This window comes from Phaethon lepturus, unplaced genomic scaffold (genome assembly GCF_000687285.1).
Source record: "Phaethon lepturus isolate BGI_N335 unplaced genomic scaffold, ASM68728v1 scaffold6095, whole genome shotgun sequence".
Classification (NCBI taxonomy): Eukaryota; Metazoa; Chordata; class Aves; order Phaethontiformes; family Phaethontidae; genus Phaethon; species Phaethon lepturus.
In genome coordinates this window covers 37,163-55,907 of record NW_010541087.1, presented here as the reverse complement: position 1 = coordinate 55,907, position 18,745 = coordinate 37,163, and the positions used below count along the sequence as shown (strand labels likewise).

At 39.8% G+C, this 18,745-nt stretch overlaps 1 protein-coding gene across 1 annotated transcript in view; it reads left to right on the top strand.

Annotated features, from left to right (window-relative positions):
* Positions 1-1,523: 1,523 nt before the first annotated feature.
* The window catches only part of LOC104621192 (chromosome unknown open reading frame, human C2orf43), a 39,328-nt gene continuing 22,106 nt past the window's right edge, over positions 1,524-18,745 (top strand). The window contains exon 1 of the mRNA XM_010287618.1: positions 1,524-1,776. Coding sequence (XP_010285920.1) covers positions 1,524-1,776 — 253 coding nt within the window. The remainder of the gene's footprint in view (positions 1,777-18,745) is intronic.

Genomic DNA, 18,745 nt, shown 5'->3' with positions numbered 1-18,745 from the left:
TATAAATTATAATAAAATATGTTAAATCTGTTGTATCTGCAGTTGTTTTGCAAAGAAGTTGAACTACATCTTTAAGCAATTCTGCAGTCAAATGCATATTTCAAAATCCTGGCTCAGGAGACTAGCAGTAAACTAAGAAATAGTTGATAAGTGTTTGAAAAATACAAATTTTACATTTCTCTATTATTATCTGCAAAAGATTAGCAAAAGAAATTCATTAAATTATCCTCCATCTTACCACCATCTTTTAAATTTGCGTGCCATTAAAAAAATGCAGTTTTTTTTATGCACGAGCCATTGTAACAGCTCTCTTGGTTTGTCCTTTTTCCTCCAAGGTTTAGCAACCTCCCCCAGCGGTTAGTACAGCACTCCAAGCAACTAATCCTGTATCTATAAACTGTAATGTCAAAGGATTAATGCGTGCCTGGGAACGCAGGTCAAATCTGCTTTAGATCACAACAGTTTGAGTTCAGCTCCTAGCTGAAATATCACAAAACTACCATATAATTTAGTACAAGTCTTGCATTCCTATACTTCGGCTGCTGGTTGCCTTTAATAAAAAGAGGCCCCGGATTGATTTCCCTGGGAATGTATTTTTCTTTATCTAAAACCAAAGTAGTATCAGCTAGAAAGTAGAAGGGTTTCCTAAAATAGTTCTGTATCCGATAAAAATAACACTTTCAAAGTCTGCTTTTAAAATAGTGTAGAAAGTACAGTATGGCGAATTACTGATATTTCCTGAATTCCTTCTGTTTGCTATATTACAATGCCCAGATCCTGTAGGCATCTCTTGGTGGCACGCCCTGCCTTCCCACGGACAGCTGCCGAGACCAGCGGCACTGCACGCAGATGCGGTGGCATACGTTAGCTGAGTCTCGTTTGACACTGAAGGCAATTACTTTTAAGTATTTCTTATGAAAATACAAACCTAATTGGTGCAATACGTAGAATGATACGTGCGGTAAGCGGATCTATATGTATAACTACATCTGGTTTATTTACATTGAGTCGCCAGGAAAAGTACAGCAATTTATACCTAATTATCTAAAAACGTAGTATGCAGAATCTGTCTTATTTTACCTTCTTGATACTTCTGTTAGGTACTGTAGTTGTGTGTCTTTGAGGGTTTTTCCATACGTGAATTCTTGTAATGTGTTTTTACTTCCAGGAAAAAGTGGCAGGTATCCTTTTAGAACATTTGTTTGATTTTACCATTGAAATGTAGTTGAGAGTAGGTATATTAATTCACTTTTGGTTAGTGTGGGTGGGTTTTTAACTAATTTCATTCTATGTTAAAGCTACGGTGTATTCTGTTACCGTAACATAATTACCAGCTTTAGAATACGTCTATACGTGTACGCAGCAGCATCATGGACCCCTGCACCCATCTTCACGGAGCAGCTCTGTGCTTAGACCCGTGTTCTGACCAAGCTTACCTGTACGGAGCTGCAGATGGAAAACCTTTTCTAAGGTTGGTTGCCTTAGAAAAAATAGTCTAGGACGCTGCTGACAGCCGTTTTCTCATGGCCCGACAGGTTCTTCGCTCGGTGCTGCTCTTCCCGACGATAGAGCGAATGGCTCAGTCCCCGCAAGGAAAGCTCATGACCCCTTTGCTGTGCAAACTGCGTTACGTTCTGTACATGCCCGTCTACCTGCTGTCCTTCCTGCCAGAGGGAGTCAAAGCCTCCCTGGTGCGCTTTGCTCTGCGCGGAATGAAGACCTGTGATGAATCTTCCATAACAACCTCCATAAATCTCTTCAGCGTGGACTGCATTGGTGAGCACCTTTTTTTTTTTAGTTTCGTTATACCAGCTTCTGTATTGTTCTCATTTAGTAAATGTTGTTGTGGTTTTGTGGGCAAAAGCTTAATAGTAAAGCATGAATAAGTTTTGAAGAAGGACGGGTCTAATCTTCTCAAATTAAGACCATGGGTACAGGAGAATCCCAAATGAGTCAATTTTGAAAAAAAAAAAAAAGTCTTAAGGGAAAAATAACAAATAAAATATTTCCCCCAAAAATATATACTTCTTAAGAAAACTTTGACCTGCACTACTAACACTATCTCACGTAATTGGAACACCGTTTTACAGTCTAGTTTGTTCCTTATGTCTGCTTACTTTTTGCATTTCATTCATATTTGATAGTGCACATTGATAGTAATCATTTTCACAAAGGGTTCTTTGCATCTGGTTTTTAAAACTATAATTTAACCAGCTCTATAGATTTTGTCATCTGAACTGGAATATTGGTAAATTCAGAAAAGGGCCTTCAGCCTACAAAGATGCATAAAAGTTACTTTATGCACAGAAGAATTTCAGCGCTTTTTGGGGCATGCAAAGAAAGACAGAAGATTAACATTCCTCCAGTGCATATTGCACGCATATTTTGCACATTCTAGCAGGAGAAACAACTATAAGAAAGGGAATAATTTCAGCTAAATTATGTTCAGTTTAGAATGAAAGCCAGAACGTGGATTGCGCTATACTCCAGGTATTTTAGTAAGTTAGCAATTGAAAACAATTTGGAATAGAATTGATGTGCTAACACAGTAATAATAGCAAGAAGGAAGTTTTGATTGCATTAATAGTAGTAAAAACACATTCCTAGATTTCCAGTTGTGCTCTGTCTTCTATCAGTTAAGTTTTACCTACTAATCATCTAAACAGATGTGCCAGAGTAACTCTGACTGCAGGGAGGTCCTGTACCGTCCGTGGTATTTCTGGATGAGTTGGTCTGTACTGGAGGCTCGCCGTGGGACTGGTCAGAGACTGAAGGCGGGATGGGCAGTGCCAAACCGAGACAGCCCCCATTATGTTGTACAAACCTGGCGTGACAGTCGCTCCGTTGCAGTACCCTGTGCCTGACAAAATCAGGCTCCCAGTTGATAATGTAAATTTCTGGTAGGAGTCCTCTGGTTTCTTGCTTGAGTTCCTATTAATTTCTGGCAGTTTTATGATGACCGAGGAGAAAGCAAGTATGCAGTCATACGTACACTAGGCTTTCAGGCTTCTTCCTTTGATAGTTTGGTCTCGGAGAAAGGTATGTGAAGGTCTGTGGGGTCACATCTCCACAAGCCAGGAATCCTTCTCTGGTCCTCACAGATAAACTTTTACCTCTCAAAACAGGTTATCCACATCCAGAGTTGTACTGGAAATGGTCCTTGGCCTGCGTTAACCTCCAAAACAGCATGGCCAGCCATTGTTTGTGAGTGCTGTTTGGCCCAGACCACAGCAGTGGCAGGGATAATTTAGCAGAACGGATTTTGGAGCCTGACTCTCCGAGCTCTTTAGCCCCCAGGCGAATGAGCCCGCTTGATGCGTGCGTGTCAGCCTGCTGTCGTTTTCTGTGCGCGCCGGCGTCTGATCTGTGTCCAAGCTGTAAGGTAAATTGAGGCAAGGAACCAGGCTGAAGGCTCTGGACTCACAGGATGTGATCTCTGCCTATGTTCAGTTTATTGACTGAATTCATTATACCAGGATGAAAACCCTCGTGAGCCAATGTCTTGTAAAACTTGCATAAATAGGCCTTATTGATGCAACTAGTTCCTTTGGGCTTGTGATATCATCTCTCTCAAGCAGAATTCCCCTTTGGTTTCGTCTTTGGAAACTGATGATGTTTTACAGCCCAGTGACTCAGGACCACATGTGTGAATTAATAATCCTAGGGCTTTCGGGATATTGCCTGTTAACCTTCTCTTGTATTGTTTGCGGACAATAGGAAATGTTACCATTCAGCAAAAATTTGCTAAACGTAGCACAACAACTGAGTCTGTCTTATTGGTCTGCTCGACTGTGAGTTACTGAAGCCTCCGAATTTGTGGTAGATATTTTTCTGATTCCTTGTCCCCTAATAAACTGCTAGATGCGGTTCAAAAACGTTCAGCAAATGAAGTTGTTTCTCCTCTCCGGGAAGGTTGCATGTCAACTCATTAAAAATACACATATTGCCTTTGGCATGTACATCTGTTGCATTACTGTAATTGTAATAAAAGCTGTGATTAAGGGCAGAAAAGATGGTAAAAGTTTCCTTAAAACTAATACGTCCGTTAAAACAAACCAACCTGCCAGGGATTTGTTACCACATCCAAAGCTTAGTCACAACAATGTTTTCTCTCCTCTGAAAGGAAATGAGATTTGAAAACTTAATTATAGTGGAACTCTAAGACCGAGTGCCGCTCCTGTTGACATCGAGAGTGAAAAGCTCCATTCAGTGGCAGCAGAATCAGGCCCTTGGTTGAAAGAGTTGGTGAAGAAAGAATAATGTTACCTATCTGTCCCACTGTTTCAATTATGCTTGTTCCTGCTTCTTACCCAAACTCATCTTGCCGTTGTCCTAACTTTATAGTTGATGATACATAGCAGCCCCAGTCGCACAGCAGAAGGCATTGCGATGACACTGTGCAGAAAGGTAACGTAATACAATGTCTTGTCCCAAAGTGACAATAGTACAGAAAGAGGAGAGACAGCAGGGACTGTCAAGAAAATGGATTGTAAGGAAGGATGGGAAGACATAGTGTATAAATAATAAAGGACATAAATATATATATATAAAGGAAATAAGCAATGCAGTTTGCCTACCTGGATTAAACTTCTAGAGAAGATACCTTAGGGCAGAAAAAGCATTACAATGAACAAACTAGCATTTGGGTACTTGTATTCATGAACCTAGGAGATTAATAGACAGAAAAATTGGACATTAGTGACCTTGAGTTATCTGAAACATCGTCACTCTGTTTATTCAGGCTAGCAAAACAAGGCTACCCCTATCTCGCACAGTGGTGGTTGTTCCACTAATCGTGTACAGTCCCGCAATGCTGGAATACTTTGGCACTCCAGCGCGTTGAAATTTGTAAACATTTCTTCGGTGACAGATGCCAGTAGCAGACTTACAGTGACAGCAAACCGTTCTATCTACATGGGACAGGATTTATTGTCCAGCCGTTTGACTGGCAAACTTCCTCCATTTGTTTCTGTAAAATTTCCACAAAAGCACAGACATTACATAATGGGTAAACACCGCAAGGCTTTTTCGAGAGGCGGGCTGGCAGGTCAGAGGTTAACGTCTGGATGACAGTGAAGATAGAGATAAGCACAATAGCAAGAAAAACCTCCAACTGGCCCAAACGTGGCGCGTCCTTTGTGATCTTGAACCTGTGACTTCCCCGGAGGAATCTCCCTGTTTGTTTAACCTGTTCAGGGAGCAGGGGAGCACGGCGATCTGGGGCGGGGGGAGGTCTGCTTTGCGCAATCGGGGCAGGTCGGGAAGGAGGGCACTCAGAAACCTGGAAGGAGGGTTTAGGGTGGGTTTAGGCTGTCACACGAACGCAGGCTGGAGGCAGTAGATTTCTGGTTTATTTTAAGCATCCAAGACGTGTTGTAAGAAGACAAGGAACTAAGATTAAAATGCAGAGTTTGGATTCAAATTTTATCATGTTCCAAGTGTGGAGACATTCATATTTCATGGGGAGTGTATACATTTCCTTCATTTTACAGAGAAAAAACGGCTAAGGCAGTTTCAGGCACTCCACTCTTACACCCACAGGACTGCATCGGAAGCAAGAGTCCTGACTGAGGTACTGAGGTTTGTCTCCCAGCAGTAGCTACTCCTCTCTGTTGGCTGTACGGGATGGCAAAATTACATCCCTGAAGTGCCATAGGGTAAAAAGCTTTCTCATAGGATAAAATTTGCAGAACTGTCAAATAACATCTGGGAGATAAATTTGTGAAACGTAGGCTTCCTGCTGATATGAAAATGGACCATAAGCTTTTACGTTGACTACATTATTTTAAAATTTTATCTACAGTTAGCCAACTGGAAAATTTCTTTCTGGGTTTGAATTATCCCAGCCTTGGGAATTGTCACGTCTTGAGATCTCTTTCCATTTCAGTTCTCTCATCTTAATCAGAGAGATTTTAAATATGACATTACAGATGCTCTTCATCTGACCAATGTGGACATCATGCTGTCCAAATAGTTGGCAACTAAAGCTGATCAGGTGAATCACACCCTACAGATGACTGTTTCTCTTTACTGACCTCAAAGGGACCCTCTCTCTATACTAGACACCTAAAGTTAGAGGAGATGAATCCCACTCTATGTCTACTGGCTTTTCCTTTTGCTGCAGACCTCAGAAAACAATGTGATCTGAATTGTCCATGCAGCCTTTACCCTTGCTCCCAGGACAGTCAGCTATCCCACGCTTTGGCTGCCTTAGAATTTACAGCTGCTGGTTTCTAGTAAGAATCCTGTTGTTTGTTTCCTACCTTCTTTGAAAATTCATTTTAAATCTCCACCTCCATTTCCTGACAAGTAGGATGAGAAATTCTTTGAGTTCTTTTTTTGGGACTAAAATGCTGTAGAAATACCTATCTAACTGGAATACTTGGGTAAGGACAGAGCATGGCACTGGATAGCTCCTCCATCTGTAATGCTCCTATTTTCAGAGTTAAAAAACAGTGTTTAAAGTATTAGGTAAGCACTTGATAAATAAATTCACCTGAAATGGTGAAATAAGAGGGCTTTGCCCCCCTAAAGAGTATTTTTAAAAGCTATATAACCACATAGGTAAAATTTCGTTTACTTTTCTTTCTTTGTTTTAAATTAAAATGGTGTTCTTTTCTTGCAGTGAAATTAAAATTTAACTCCTAAAAGTAACAGAAGGTAATGATGAGTGCCTCTAAATTCAGCACAGAAGGTAGAGCTCTTTTGATTTTGTTGTATGGAACTAAAACTCTCCATTGAGACGTGCAAGGCCAAGGGGGAGTTGTGCATTATATTCTCATCTAGGTTTTGTTATTTCAAACACTGTACTAGCACGTTTTGGAAAGGACCTGACATTCAAGACAAGCAATGAGCTATTGCCCATCATCACGTAGCTGATCAGCAGCAGAACTGTACATAGACCCACATCCCAGGGCAACAGCTTATCACTGAACCTGCTTAACTGTTAGTTTAACCTTTTATATATATATATATATACACACACATACACACACACACGTTAGTCCTGAGTGGCTTCTACAAACCAGATTGGCTGGACAGGCTGACAGTCTGTTTAAAAATGCAGTGTATTTTTGAATAGAGAGAGAAACTGATACCACAAAGGATTTCAGGTAGCACCTTCCAATCTCTCAGCTACATTTTTCGTAATGGGCATGACAATAAAAGCTTTCCCTCCCCTCTGCCACTGGACAGCTATGCAGATCTTCGAACCTAGACCCATAAATTTTCAATTTGATTTTCCAGGCTGACTGAAATCAAAGCCCTGGTAGTAAGAAGTGATTGCTTTGTTTCTTCTGATGAATGTAAGTTTTAGATAACTTCTGGCTATAACGCAGAAATTATTTCAAGGATATTTTTCTGCTTTTATAATTAGATATCTATAGAACTTCAGTCATGATGTATAGCTAGACAAAATTTCATGGAGAACAGAAGTTACTGACCGGTAAGTAAATTATATCTACGTAAAATAAATAATGCTAAATCTGGACAATGTAGCGTAGTATATCACAGGTGGGCAAAAAGGGTGAAGCTCAGCAGGGCTCCTCTCTTCTTCCTGTGGGCATTCTTTGATACTCAGTGGGGCAGAAAGAGGTCAAAATGATACAGCAGATAATCCCCCTCCCTCTCACCAGCATCTGACTAATTAGGATTCAAGAGAAGTTGTCTTTCCTGAAATCAGGTAACTCTACAGCTGTCTCTTGCAAGAGGTTTTTTGCCTGTATCTGAATTCACTACTGCCAGATACTGCCAAGGGTCAGAAGGCTGCTTTAGGTAGCCCGGCAGTCTGACCCGGCGCCTGAAATCTGCTTCTGCAGGGTTTCTGGGCAGGCTCCTGTGTGCCGTCGCCGCTGAGTCCTAGCCGCTTCTGACATTTTAAGTGATGATCGTAATATGTATTTCTGCAAAGTGTTTAAGAGCGTGTTTCCTTACCTGTGGAAACACAGTAATATTTTATCACCTGCTTCGCAGGAAAAGGGGCCAAAGAATAACAGTCTTTAATATTTTCATGTTTCCTCTGCTACTGTTTATTTTCCTGTGTAATGCCTGACTGAAATGTTTGTTTAATGTAGTCGGACAACTCACCTTACCAAGGCAACACTTAAGCTGACGGAAAAACCTCACATCTGCTTTATTCTTTCTGTGAGTGAACTAAACTTTTCCTTATTTCAGAGTAGGATGCTCGTATTAAATTACTAGAGGAAGGCAATGACTTTTATGTATTTATAGCCCTATTTATTTTTTAAAGTCAATCTGCTTCATAATTTACCCCATTTCCAAAAGAAAGAAAGAAAGATGTTTAACAAGGACTTTTATTACTTGCAAAAGCCTTTACTTTCCTGTGAAAACCTTGTGAAAATAATAGTAATAATGTGGAAATGTCTCACTGGGTTTACTGCTGTTAATTATTCCTCTTTTTCTTCTTGGGGGAAAAACCCAATGTGAAAAACTCCCATCATAAATATTACTCATAAGGCGTGATTGTTTTGATAGTGGAACTGCTGATCATTTCCATGAAATGTGAGGCAGAGTTGGGATTTGTCTGGGGAAGGGGAGATTGTTTATTTACCTCTGACGGGGTTTCATCCCCAGGGATACAATTTACTTCCGCAAATCTGCAGCAAGTCTCATGATGTGTTGCAAATGACATGAAAAAGGAAGGGGGTAACATCAACAAAGCAGAAGGGTTGTTGAAAATAAGTATATGCCAGTTAAGGGCTAGCAGCTACAGTTACTTTGTGTTAGCCAGTGCCAGGCGGTCATCTGCAAATTGGCACTTTATTTTCCCTGTGTCCAATACAAAGCCCCCTGAATTCAGGGGAAGGATTCCCTTCTGCAGTAAGCTTATGCCTTTTGTCTCAGAGATGTCTGTCTAAACTCCCACAAGGAACATCCTAAAGTAGAGCTTGTGGCTCACTCATAATTTGTGTTACTGGTTGGGAATTTAGCTTGATTCATTGAACCTCTTCGCCAAGCTAGCCGCTGTTCCATGCAGTCCCAGCAAAGCACTTAAACACATTCTAAATCCATACCCATAGGTAAACTAGCATTTAAAATTTAAACATTGAAAACTAAACATTTGTGTGTGGGAATAATTTTATTTTTTTTAGATTGACATTCACAAAGCTGCTAACTAATGCAATACCTGTCATTCCATGAGACTAAAGGGAACACTGGGCTGGATGTAATTCCTACAGTCAGCTAAAAAAATATTGCGGTCTGCTTTGCTGCTACTACTTGTCATGAAAATATCCACCAGTGCTCAGCATCTCCCTTGCTTAAATCTTTAACGTGACAATATTACCAAGGTGAAAACTCCTACAGAGAGTCATGGATCTGTGGAGGAAACGGTGGCTCATCTTGAGGGGTGCAGGAGATTGTGTACTGGTTAATGCAATGGTCAGGTGTGTTAAAAATGAGCTGAGTTTATGTTTCATGAAGGGTGGTGTACCAGTCAAAGCGACTCCACCTGAGAGGAAGTTCACCCCATTCAAAGGTCCAGTTGCTGAATTCCATCAGGGTCCTCAAGAAAGAGTCAGCGTCAAGTCCTAATCCAGAAAAGCACTTAAACTGACCACCACAGAGCTACTCACATGCATAAGCCCTTGTCTGGAGGAGCGTATTAACTCCTGGTAGAGCTCAGGCAGGAACCACAGTGTGGAGGTGCTAAATTACTGCAGACAGTGTCCATCCTGCCCACTCGTGTGGGACTGAGCACCACCTACACCAGGCCCTTCTATGCCCCTCTTGCAGGGTAAGAGAGCAGATCCTTTCCACAACCAAAAATCTGGACCCTAGCAGAAATCCCATCATCACAGCCATCTGCCAGGGTATGTGAGAGCTTAAACTGGAGATCAATTTCTCCAGCTAAGGAATATAATAATTCCTGGGTATAATTGTTGAATAACTTTTTACTTTTGCCTTCAGCCTCTACTATGCTTTCTCAAGCTCAGCTGACTGATTTTCTTGTCTAGTTCTGATCTTCCTGCCGCTATAATGCCAATCAGATTGGAAAAGTCTGTCATAACAGTTGCAGCTATTTCTGCCTATTTGTGTCGATCATGCTGTTAACTGTTATGTTTTCGTTCTAAATTCAAGTGTAAACCTTAGCAGAACCCAAAGACAATGTTTACATCTTGTAAACCTCTAAACATCAACATTTTATCTAATACGTGTGTGCAAGTGTGGAGGCACATGTTCCTGTGTTAGTCATCCTTGATACTAAACAGTTCCTTCTGTTTGATGTTTTAAACAATAAGTTATACAATATTTCCAAGATTGCTGTTGGCAATAATTACCGGTAGAAAATATGTTTTCCCCATAGGAAATTACACTGCTGTTTGGTATTATTAGTTCTTACCACTGTTTTCTGACTCCTTCTGAGGAATGACAGAGATTGCTTCCTCAAGAGCAAAGGATAAACTGGAAAAGAAACTAGTGTTACACTCCTCTGAAGAACCTTACCATAAGTTGGACAACTTACCAGGAAAAAAATGTGACCAGATGGTAGTACGTTCCCTGAGGAAAACTTATTTTCAGAAGTTCAATACGCTTTTTGCAGGTCATTTTGATTTAGCATGGGAATCCAACCTAGAATTGATTCATCACTTTGCAATTTAAGCAATTTTGCTTTAGAGTTTAGTGGACTTTTGAGAGTCAAATTACAGCATTTCAAAGTACAGATGAGCTCTGTTGCACATGAAAATAGTAGTCTTTGGCAGTAATTGCCCCACTGAAGGCAAATCACTTTCTTTTTTTACTGTCTGCTTGTAGTTCCTCAGAAGGACGAGCAGAACTCTGCAGGCATATCTGCAACTCAGTGTTGAAAAGTCATGAATTTAGAAATAGACTGTAAAATCTGTGGTGCAGAAATGATGTTTTTCCTGATATTTTGAATAGCCTCTGACACACTGAAGCCAAGCCCTGACTGGGACAAACTTTAGTGCTCTCACACAGTATAACTAATTCTTAGTTACAAAAAAGATCCAATCAGGCAGCCAGTTAGGGCTCTTCCCTTTTGCTAAAATTGCCATCAAATTATCAATTTACTTTTGTGTTGTCCAGTTTACCTTTACAGAGGTCAGGAATGGGAATCAAAACTTACCAATGTTTTGCATATTTCAAAATATTTCTCAAGCATTTCGTAATACCAGATTATTGTGAAATTATCCTGCTGCCAGGCAGATTTACTAAGAGAGGCATCAGTGAAGGGAGATGCGAGAAGGAGACTAAGAATTTGTGGAGGTTCTGTGAAAGTCCGTCGTGTGATAGAAGAAAGCATCACTTCAGGCTTTTCTGTGTGCAGTACTGCCAGTACCTGACAAAATGTGTCCCTGGTCTTTACTGTGGTCCTTAGCCAACACAAACAAGTCTGAAGTAATAGCAGTAATAGCAATTAAATGGCAAATGGTGAAATAGCAGATGCGTTCTATGAAAAATTTGACAGTAAATGATAGTTTTGCAAGGCAGAGCATCAGAACTGTCCTGGGAAACTGCAGTGTCAACATGGAAAAGAAGGATGTATGGAAACAAACTATAGAGAGTGAGAGACTAATGACAGTGTAATGAGTTTGCTTGTTTTTCACAGGGTATAAGATACGGTTATTAAAACCACTGTACTTCCTCAAAAGAGTATTTGCAATTATGCACGGGTGTACAGAGGTTGCAGCACTTCCGGTCAGACCAATGTCATGGGAGCTTTGGTTTCCTTAACCATGAAAAGGTATTTAATGTTGAAGCATTTAGTAAAGAAGGCTTGAGGATGAGTTTAAGGGGAAAGGTAAACAAATCTTCTATATCATTATGAGCAAAAGTGTGCTCATGAAGGATCTAAAATTATGGTAGACAAATACATAAGAGATCAAAGGAATACTGGCAGGAAGATGGCAGATGAGCTAGGTGACATGCAGATAATGTAAATTCCAAAAGCATGGGAAATAAAGTAGTGTTGCAAGCCTTTAAAGATCATCAAAACTATTAGTTAATTGGCTTAACAGACATAGGTGAGATAACTGACAGAATTAGAATATCACTATGAATCAATATGAAGGGACATAACTTGCTCGGAAAAGAAGGGCAGGGAGGAAGGAAGAAGATGGATGGACTTGGCTTTACATCCAGACAGTAAAGACACGGAGACCTGTTGAATATTACGTCAACCAAACCCTGACAGATGGATGCATGAGACTTCTTCTGAGAAAATTCCGAGCCATTCAAAGTGCAGTATGTGGTGTGCTTGTTGTCTGTAGGGAAGGAATCTGGCTACATATAGGCTGTTCAGCTAGTTCTCATAATGCATTGCCTTTTTCATATGTATATATAAATATAATATATATATAAAGCAAAGAAAGCAATTGGCAGAGAATATATGGCAGTTTGATACAGAGAATTTGAAGGTGAAAGGTAGACTGGCTTAATATATTCACAAAAAAGGAAACATTTGTGGTAGGACAGAAATACTTAACATGTCTAGAACATAGAGCTCTGTTCATCCACTAATCCCCTTAAAATCCTGTCATGGTCAGTGGAGAGATACAGGTAACACTCGTCTAGTCTATCTAGGTGACATAAATTTTAGGGTAAGATGAATTTTGTTCTTTCCACTGTCTATGAAGGGAGAAAAATTAAGCTTTAGATATCCACATTTAATCAGGTGAATCCTATGACAGATATCAAGAAATTATGACCTTCAAGGAAAAAAATAAATAAATTAGAGTTATTTAGACTAAACAAGGGACAACTGAAGGACATGGTAAGTGTTTTCAAGTAAAGGAGAATAATTTAATCCACGTGTCCGTGATAGATGAGGTAATGTGTAATGGAGTAGATTGCAACAAAGATTATTCAGATTAGATTTAGTTAATGATAAGAATGGAATTCTAGACTGGATTTCCTAGGAAGATAATGAAACTTTCATCATCTCTGCTTCCTAAGGGCAGGACAGATAAGTATCTGCTGAAAATGACACAATATTATTCATTCTCCTTAAGACAAAAAGACCAATGGAGATCCCTTCCAGCCCTACAGTTTCATACATACTAATTAAAGATGCAAGAGTAGCATCCAGAATTTCAGAATTCTAATGAGGGACAATTTACCATAGTAAGAACCAAGCAAAACAGATGAACAGATGCTACAATGAATGTTTGAGGAAACCAAAATATAGGCAAATAATGTCAGGCATTAGTTAAAAGCAGATCTGAAAGTTCAGAAAACGTCTGATTGAATGTCTGAATGAATCTGCATTCTGCAGGTTGAATGCAGGATACAGAAACATTATAGTAGGACCTGCCAAATGTGGGTATGTTGCCTCTAGCAAGAAGCTAAATGAGTGCAAGACTTGTTATAGCACTGGAGTATGATATCCATACTGTTGAATTATTCATTAATTTTCTGATATGGTTTTAGCCTCTTCCAGCTAGCATTCTCCTAGTATTCAGGCACAGTTCAGCAGTTAGCACTGCCATGCACTCTTCCCAATAAGCAGTTTGAGTAGAGAAGAAATTCAGTTCTGTGAAAGAAAGCCATTCTATTCCAGTTGGCCTCAGGGCCACAAAATACTTCCTTGGCTCCATTTAGTATAATGGTGCAGATATCGCCCATATTTATACCGGCAAAAGCAGCAACAGTTTGGTTGTTGGAAAGCAGTTGAGAGAAAACAGTTTCGAAATTTGACTTCACAACTGTCAAAGCAGACGCTGAGAAATTCATAAGTCAAAGCAAGAGGTGGTGTATTTAATGTTTGGAATGGGGTAAGATAGACCAGGAAAGGCGTTTTACAAAGGTATCGATCAGTGAAAAGACAAAAGGCTATCAAAAGCAAGCCAGCGTGGAAATACGTTCTTTACAGACTACTGTTTATGGAACAACAGAGCAGATTGTGCTATAACAAATGAGTACTTGATAGTGATATAATTAAAAGCAAACAGTAAATCATCAATTTTCCAAACCATCAAGCCATGTCCGGAAGAACTATACTATGCCCTCAGTTTAAGAGTAAACCTGTAAGTCTCTGTCATCAGAGTAGTCAAACTAAGAGCTTTGCTCAGGCTTTTATGTAAGTAATATGGACTAAGTAAGCAAGTTGAGGCCACTCTTCAATTTTTTACTTGAATCTAGTAGAATTGATCTTCAGTACTTGTGACCTTGATAGTACATTACTAACCTAGCAAGATGTTATCTTAGAGGTCGTGACAAATATTGCTCAAAAATTAGTTCAAAATTGAGTGAAATATACCGTTGAGTTACATAGGAGATAATATCTGGAAGTGAGATCCAAAGCCCATCCAGTCCAGTCTGTCATTTCCAACAACAGTCAGAACAAAATGCTTCCAAGAAAGAGGGGCAAAATGCTGCAATAGAAAAGTCTATAAAACATAGTAAAGGCATCATTCTTAGAGGTAGAGGCTTAAAGACCTGAAGCTTTTGTAGTAGTATGTAACTCTAAATTTTGATTGTAGTTCGTTAAGAGAGTTCTAAATATTTGTTGACTTCCAGTGTCTTTGTTCTCACTTGCTAATTTCTTGGCCCACAGGCTGTATCCTACGTGCTGCATCATATGTGCTGTAGAATGGATTTCCTTTTACAGGTTCTGATATTTCTACCTCTTAATATTCATTTGTACTACAAATGAGTTGCAGAAGATTTTTGAGTAACTGAAGTGATCTCTTCTGGGCCTGGTTGCGCTTTAGATTTCTGTTTTTTAATCATAATGAGCTGTCTTTTATTAAATGCCTCAAACACAAAGGAGGACAGAGACCAGCTGGAAAGTGTTATTTGACTGAAAAATACATGAATTAACTAAATGACATTCAACCTGGAAAAAATGAAGCTAATAGAATACATACGGAGGAGAAAAAAGTATCTAAAGCATAGGTTCTCCATAGGTGGGGAACAGAATCAAGGGAACCAGAAGCAGCGGATGGGTGAGGGAGACCAGCAAGGGTGATAAAAGCTCGCAGTGCTGCAGGGTGTCAGGATACCCTATAGAAGTATAGAGAATACCCACAGCCTGCACAACAGCCATGAGAGAGTCACTGCGCTCTTAGAATCACAGAATCACAGAATCTTTAAGGTTGGAAGGGATCTTCAAGATCATCAAGTCCAACCATTAACCCAACACCACCATGCCCACTAAACCATGTCCCAAAGTGCCACGACCACACGTTTTTTGAACACTTCCAGTGATGGTGACTCCACCACCTCCCTGGGCAGCCTGTTCCAATGCTTGACCACTCTCTTGGTGAAGAAATGTTTCCTGATATTTAGTCTAAACCTCCCCTGTCACAACTTGAGGCTACTTCCTCTTGTCCTATCACTAGTCACTTGGGAGAAGAGACCAACACCCACCTCACCACAACCCCCTTTCAGGTAGTTGTAGAGAGCGATAAGGTCTCCCCTCAGCCTCCTTTTCTCCAGATTGAACAACCCCAGGTCCCTCAGCCGCTCCCCATAAGACTTGTGCTCCAGACCCCTCACCAGCTTTGTTGCCCCTCTCTGGACACACTCGAGCACCACAACATCCTTCTCCCACAGTTCTAGCTAAAGAAAATTTATTGATTTCTTGGCAAAAAAAAGTCAATAAATTAGTTTATGGTAGCCTTAGTAAGACAGCATAAGAAGTCTTTCTCCACTGTCTCTATTCATCTGCTTAGGGGGTTGGTTGGTCAAAATATAGTAAGAATAGTGGCAGCAGTCATTTGGGAAGCATGATAGCATCATGGAATCATAGAATAGTTTGAGTTGGAAGGGACCTTTAAAGGCCATCTAGTCCAACCCCCCTGCTATGAGCCAGGACATCTTCAATTAGGTGATGTTGCTCAGAGCCCCGTCCAACCTGACCTGGAATGTTTGCAGGGATGGTGCATCTGCCTCCTCTCTGGGCAACATGTGCCAGGGTTTCACCACCCTCATTGTGAAAAATGTCTTACTTCTATCTAACCTAAAAGCTGCCCTCTTTTAGTTTAAAACCATTACCCCTTGTCCTGTTGCAGCAGGCCCTGCTAAAAGTCTGTTCCCAAATGATGAAGGTAGGGCTGTGGTCTCCTTTTCCTCTGAATTTGTCCACTGTGGAAAATCATATAATAAGTTCTTCCAAGGTTAATGCTGTTGCAATTGTGCTGTCTGGACCTTGAAGTAAAAATTTGGCTTCATGTTTCTCCCTGTACCCATTCCAGAGCATAGCTCCTACTAACTTACAAAATAGAGCAATATTTTGATGTGTGGGACTTAATAAATTTACACCTACAGCCACAATCTTGTTGATAGAGTCAACATAATCTGAAGCCAACAGCAGTAGGGAAATGAAGTGAGCTGGGGTAACCCTTTGTAGTCTTTTGTTTATTTTAGTCTGATGAACAAGCTATGAAAGAATGTGTGTGTGCATCCATTAAAGTGTCCAGATTGGGGCTATCTTCACAACCACTCATTTTTGTTGGAAAAGGAACTATTTTGATTATTTCCTGAAATTCATTAGCCAATGAAGTTGAAAATGTTTTTTTTTACTTTGTAATTGTCTCTGTTGTTTCATTAGTATGGCATCTCTTTCTGTCTATTTTTACTGTCACAATAAATTCATCTTCTTAGGCCAGCAAAGATACAATATTGTTTTTACGTAATTAAGATACCGACTACAGAGCAAAACCACGTAGAATGAGATCTAGTCATGGTACCACAACACAGAGTTGATTTTTAAATTAATCAGGGGCATGTATGTCTCTCAAAGTTTATCAGGGTTAGGTTGGCAATACTTGACCCTCTTTTATATTTTACGGATATGTGCGCTGTGTCGAAGTAAATTTTTTTAAGATTTCTTTCCATACAGACATAGTTACAACTCATCTTGCATTTCCACAGACAACATGTGACCCCTCAGTTTCCAGTATGAGTTAACGATTAATCTAGCCCTAATCTAATCTTTTTCTTGCAAATAAGCAAGCAAATGATCTTTGGATATTCAATTATCAAGCAAGTTTGAAGACTTGAGGAAAAGCACGTATTTCAGTCCAAGTACAGGAAATCTCTGTATTGCTTCAAGAATCAAATGTAAAGAAAAAGCTTCTCTGTCCTGAGTTAGAATCATGTTTCTTCCCTGAAATTTGCAGAGCTTTCCAAGTTCCAGCATAGATCTGTTGATATCCAGAGTCAGCTGACAACATGTCGGTTCAGGATTTAGTTCTAAAATTATTAGAAAGTAATAATAATGCTGTTAGACATGTGTTTCTTCAAAATAGGGAAGTCTTTTATGTAATGTGTTATTTGCTTGACCATTGTGGATACATCAATGTGTTTCAAGTTCAACTCAATAGATACAGGTATTCATCTAACAACTCACTAGTTGAATTGGTGCTTAAATAACCCTAAGCACTGAAAAGCTTGATTGATTTCAGTCATTATTGTTTGTGAAAACTAATAATTTAGCTGCAGGATATTAAGTCCTTGCTGTGACACTTTGGGTTAAAGAGCTACCAATGATATAAAGCACTCTTTTCTTTTCTGGATCCTTGGTTTGAGCCCAATCAGGGTTCCTCTATCACAAAACCACCACAAATAAATCAAGCACGTTTTGGCACAGTTTGTCGTCTGTACTTAGCAAATGTATGAGACTAAACTGACACTGATCCTTAATCACCTTTAATCCATGGGAGGGAACGATCCTACCAGGGCAGGAGAAAGGTCATTGGCAGGATCATGGGGAGAAACTAAGCTGACAGTTAATTTCATAAGCCTGATCTGGGAATAAATGAAGGGCTTCCATTTTCAAGGTAATCTGTGTATGTAAGAGATCTGCATATAAAAAGTTAGGATATTTTAAGAAGGTATTTATGTGTTAAAGGCACAATGAACACAGTATTTGGCTGTTAAAACTCTGATTTCTCTTCTAAGCTTTAAGGCTAAATTTATTGCTTATGATAATTATATAATTAAAAATAGATTTTTTCATTACTAAACTCTGGTGAGCTGGTTGTGAATTACAAGGGGTATCAGCAACTTGAGGTGGAGTAGAATGTTTAAAAAATGCTTTTGGGGTTCTACATCCCTCTCCAGGTTCATTGGCCAGTTTCTGTAGATTTGCAGCCACATTTTCTTTCTTTTTTTTTGAGAAGTGCTTTTTCCTCTTTTAGTTGCTGTGTGAAAAACCCACATGAAGGAATATTTACAGAGGCCATGATCTCACAAAAATTCATGTTATATGCTTCACTTTCTGTACTTTGGATTATCCCACTGACCCAGGCTGACTCATAATTTATCAGTCTAGCATGTGCATAAATACAGATTTGGAGGAATGAGATTAGACCAAGAAAATTCAAGAAAAAACTTGCTGAAATTGGCTTTAGACCGTTAAACCAGATAAACAAATTGACTAAGTAAAAATACTTCGGCAGGAAAAGCTGAAGAGCTTCCATACCTTCCTCCCCTAGAAATCCTAGGCTAATTCAAGACCGTATCTTTAGGAGCCTGTTTCCTAGAGGGGAAACAGGAAAACAGGGGTGTTCCATGCAGGCAAAGGATGAGAAAAGAGGGAACTTTGTTCTTTTCTTCCAAAGTCCCTTCAGGAGAGGACTACAATTTATGTATCCTCAGTGGATGGAGATGGCTTCTTGAGTCAAATCTCTGCGAGCCAGAATTTAGGATTCAACCCCGGCCTTGATATTGCAAACCATCCATGCTGAGTAAAGCGGTCTCAGGTCATTGTGTGAGTCTCTGAGCAGAGATCTGAAACGCTCACATGCATTTCCATAAGAAG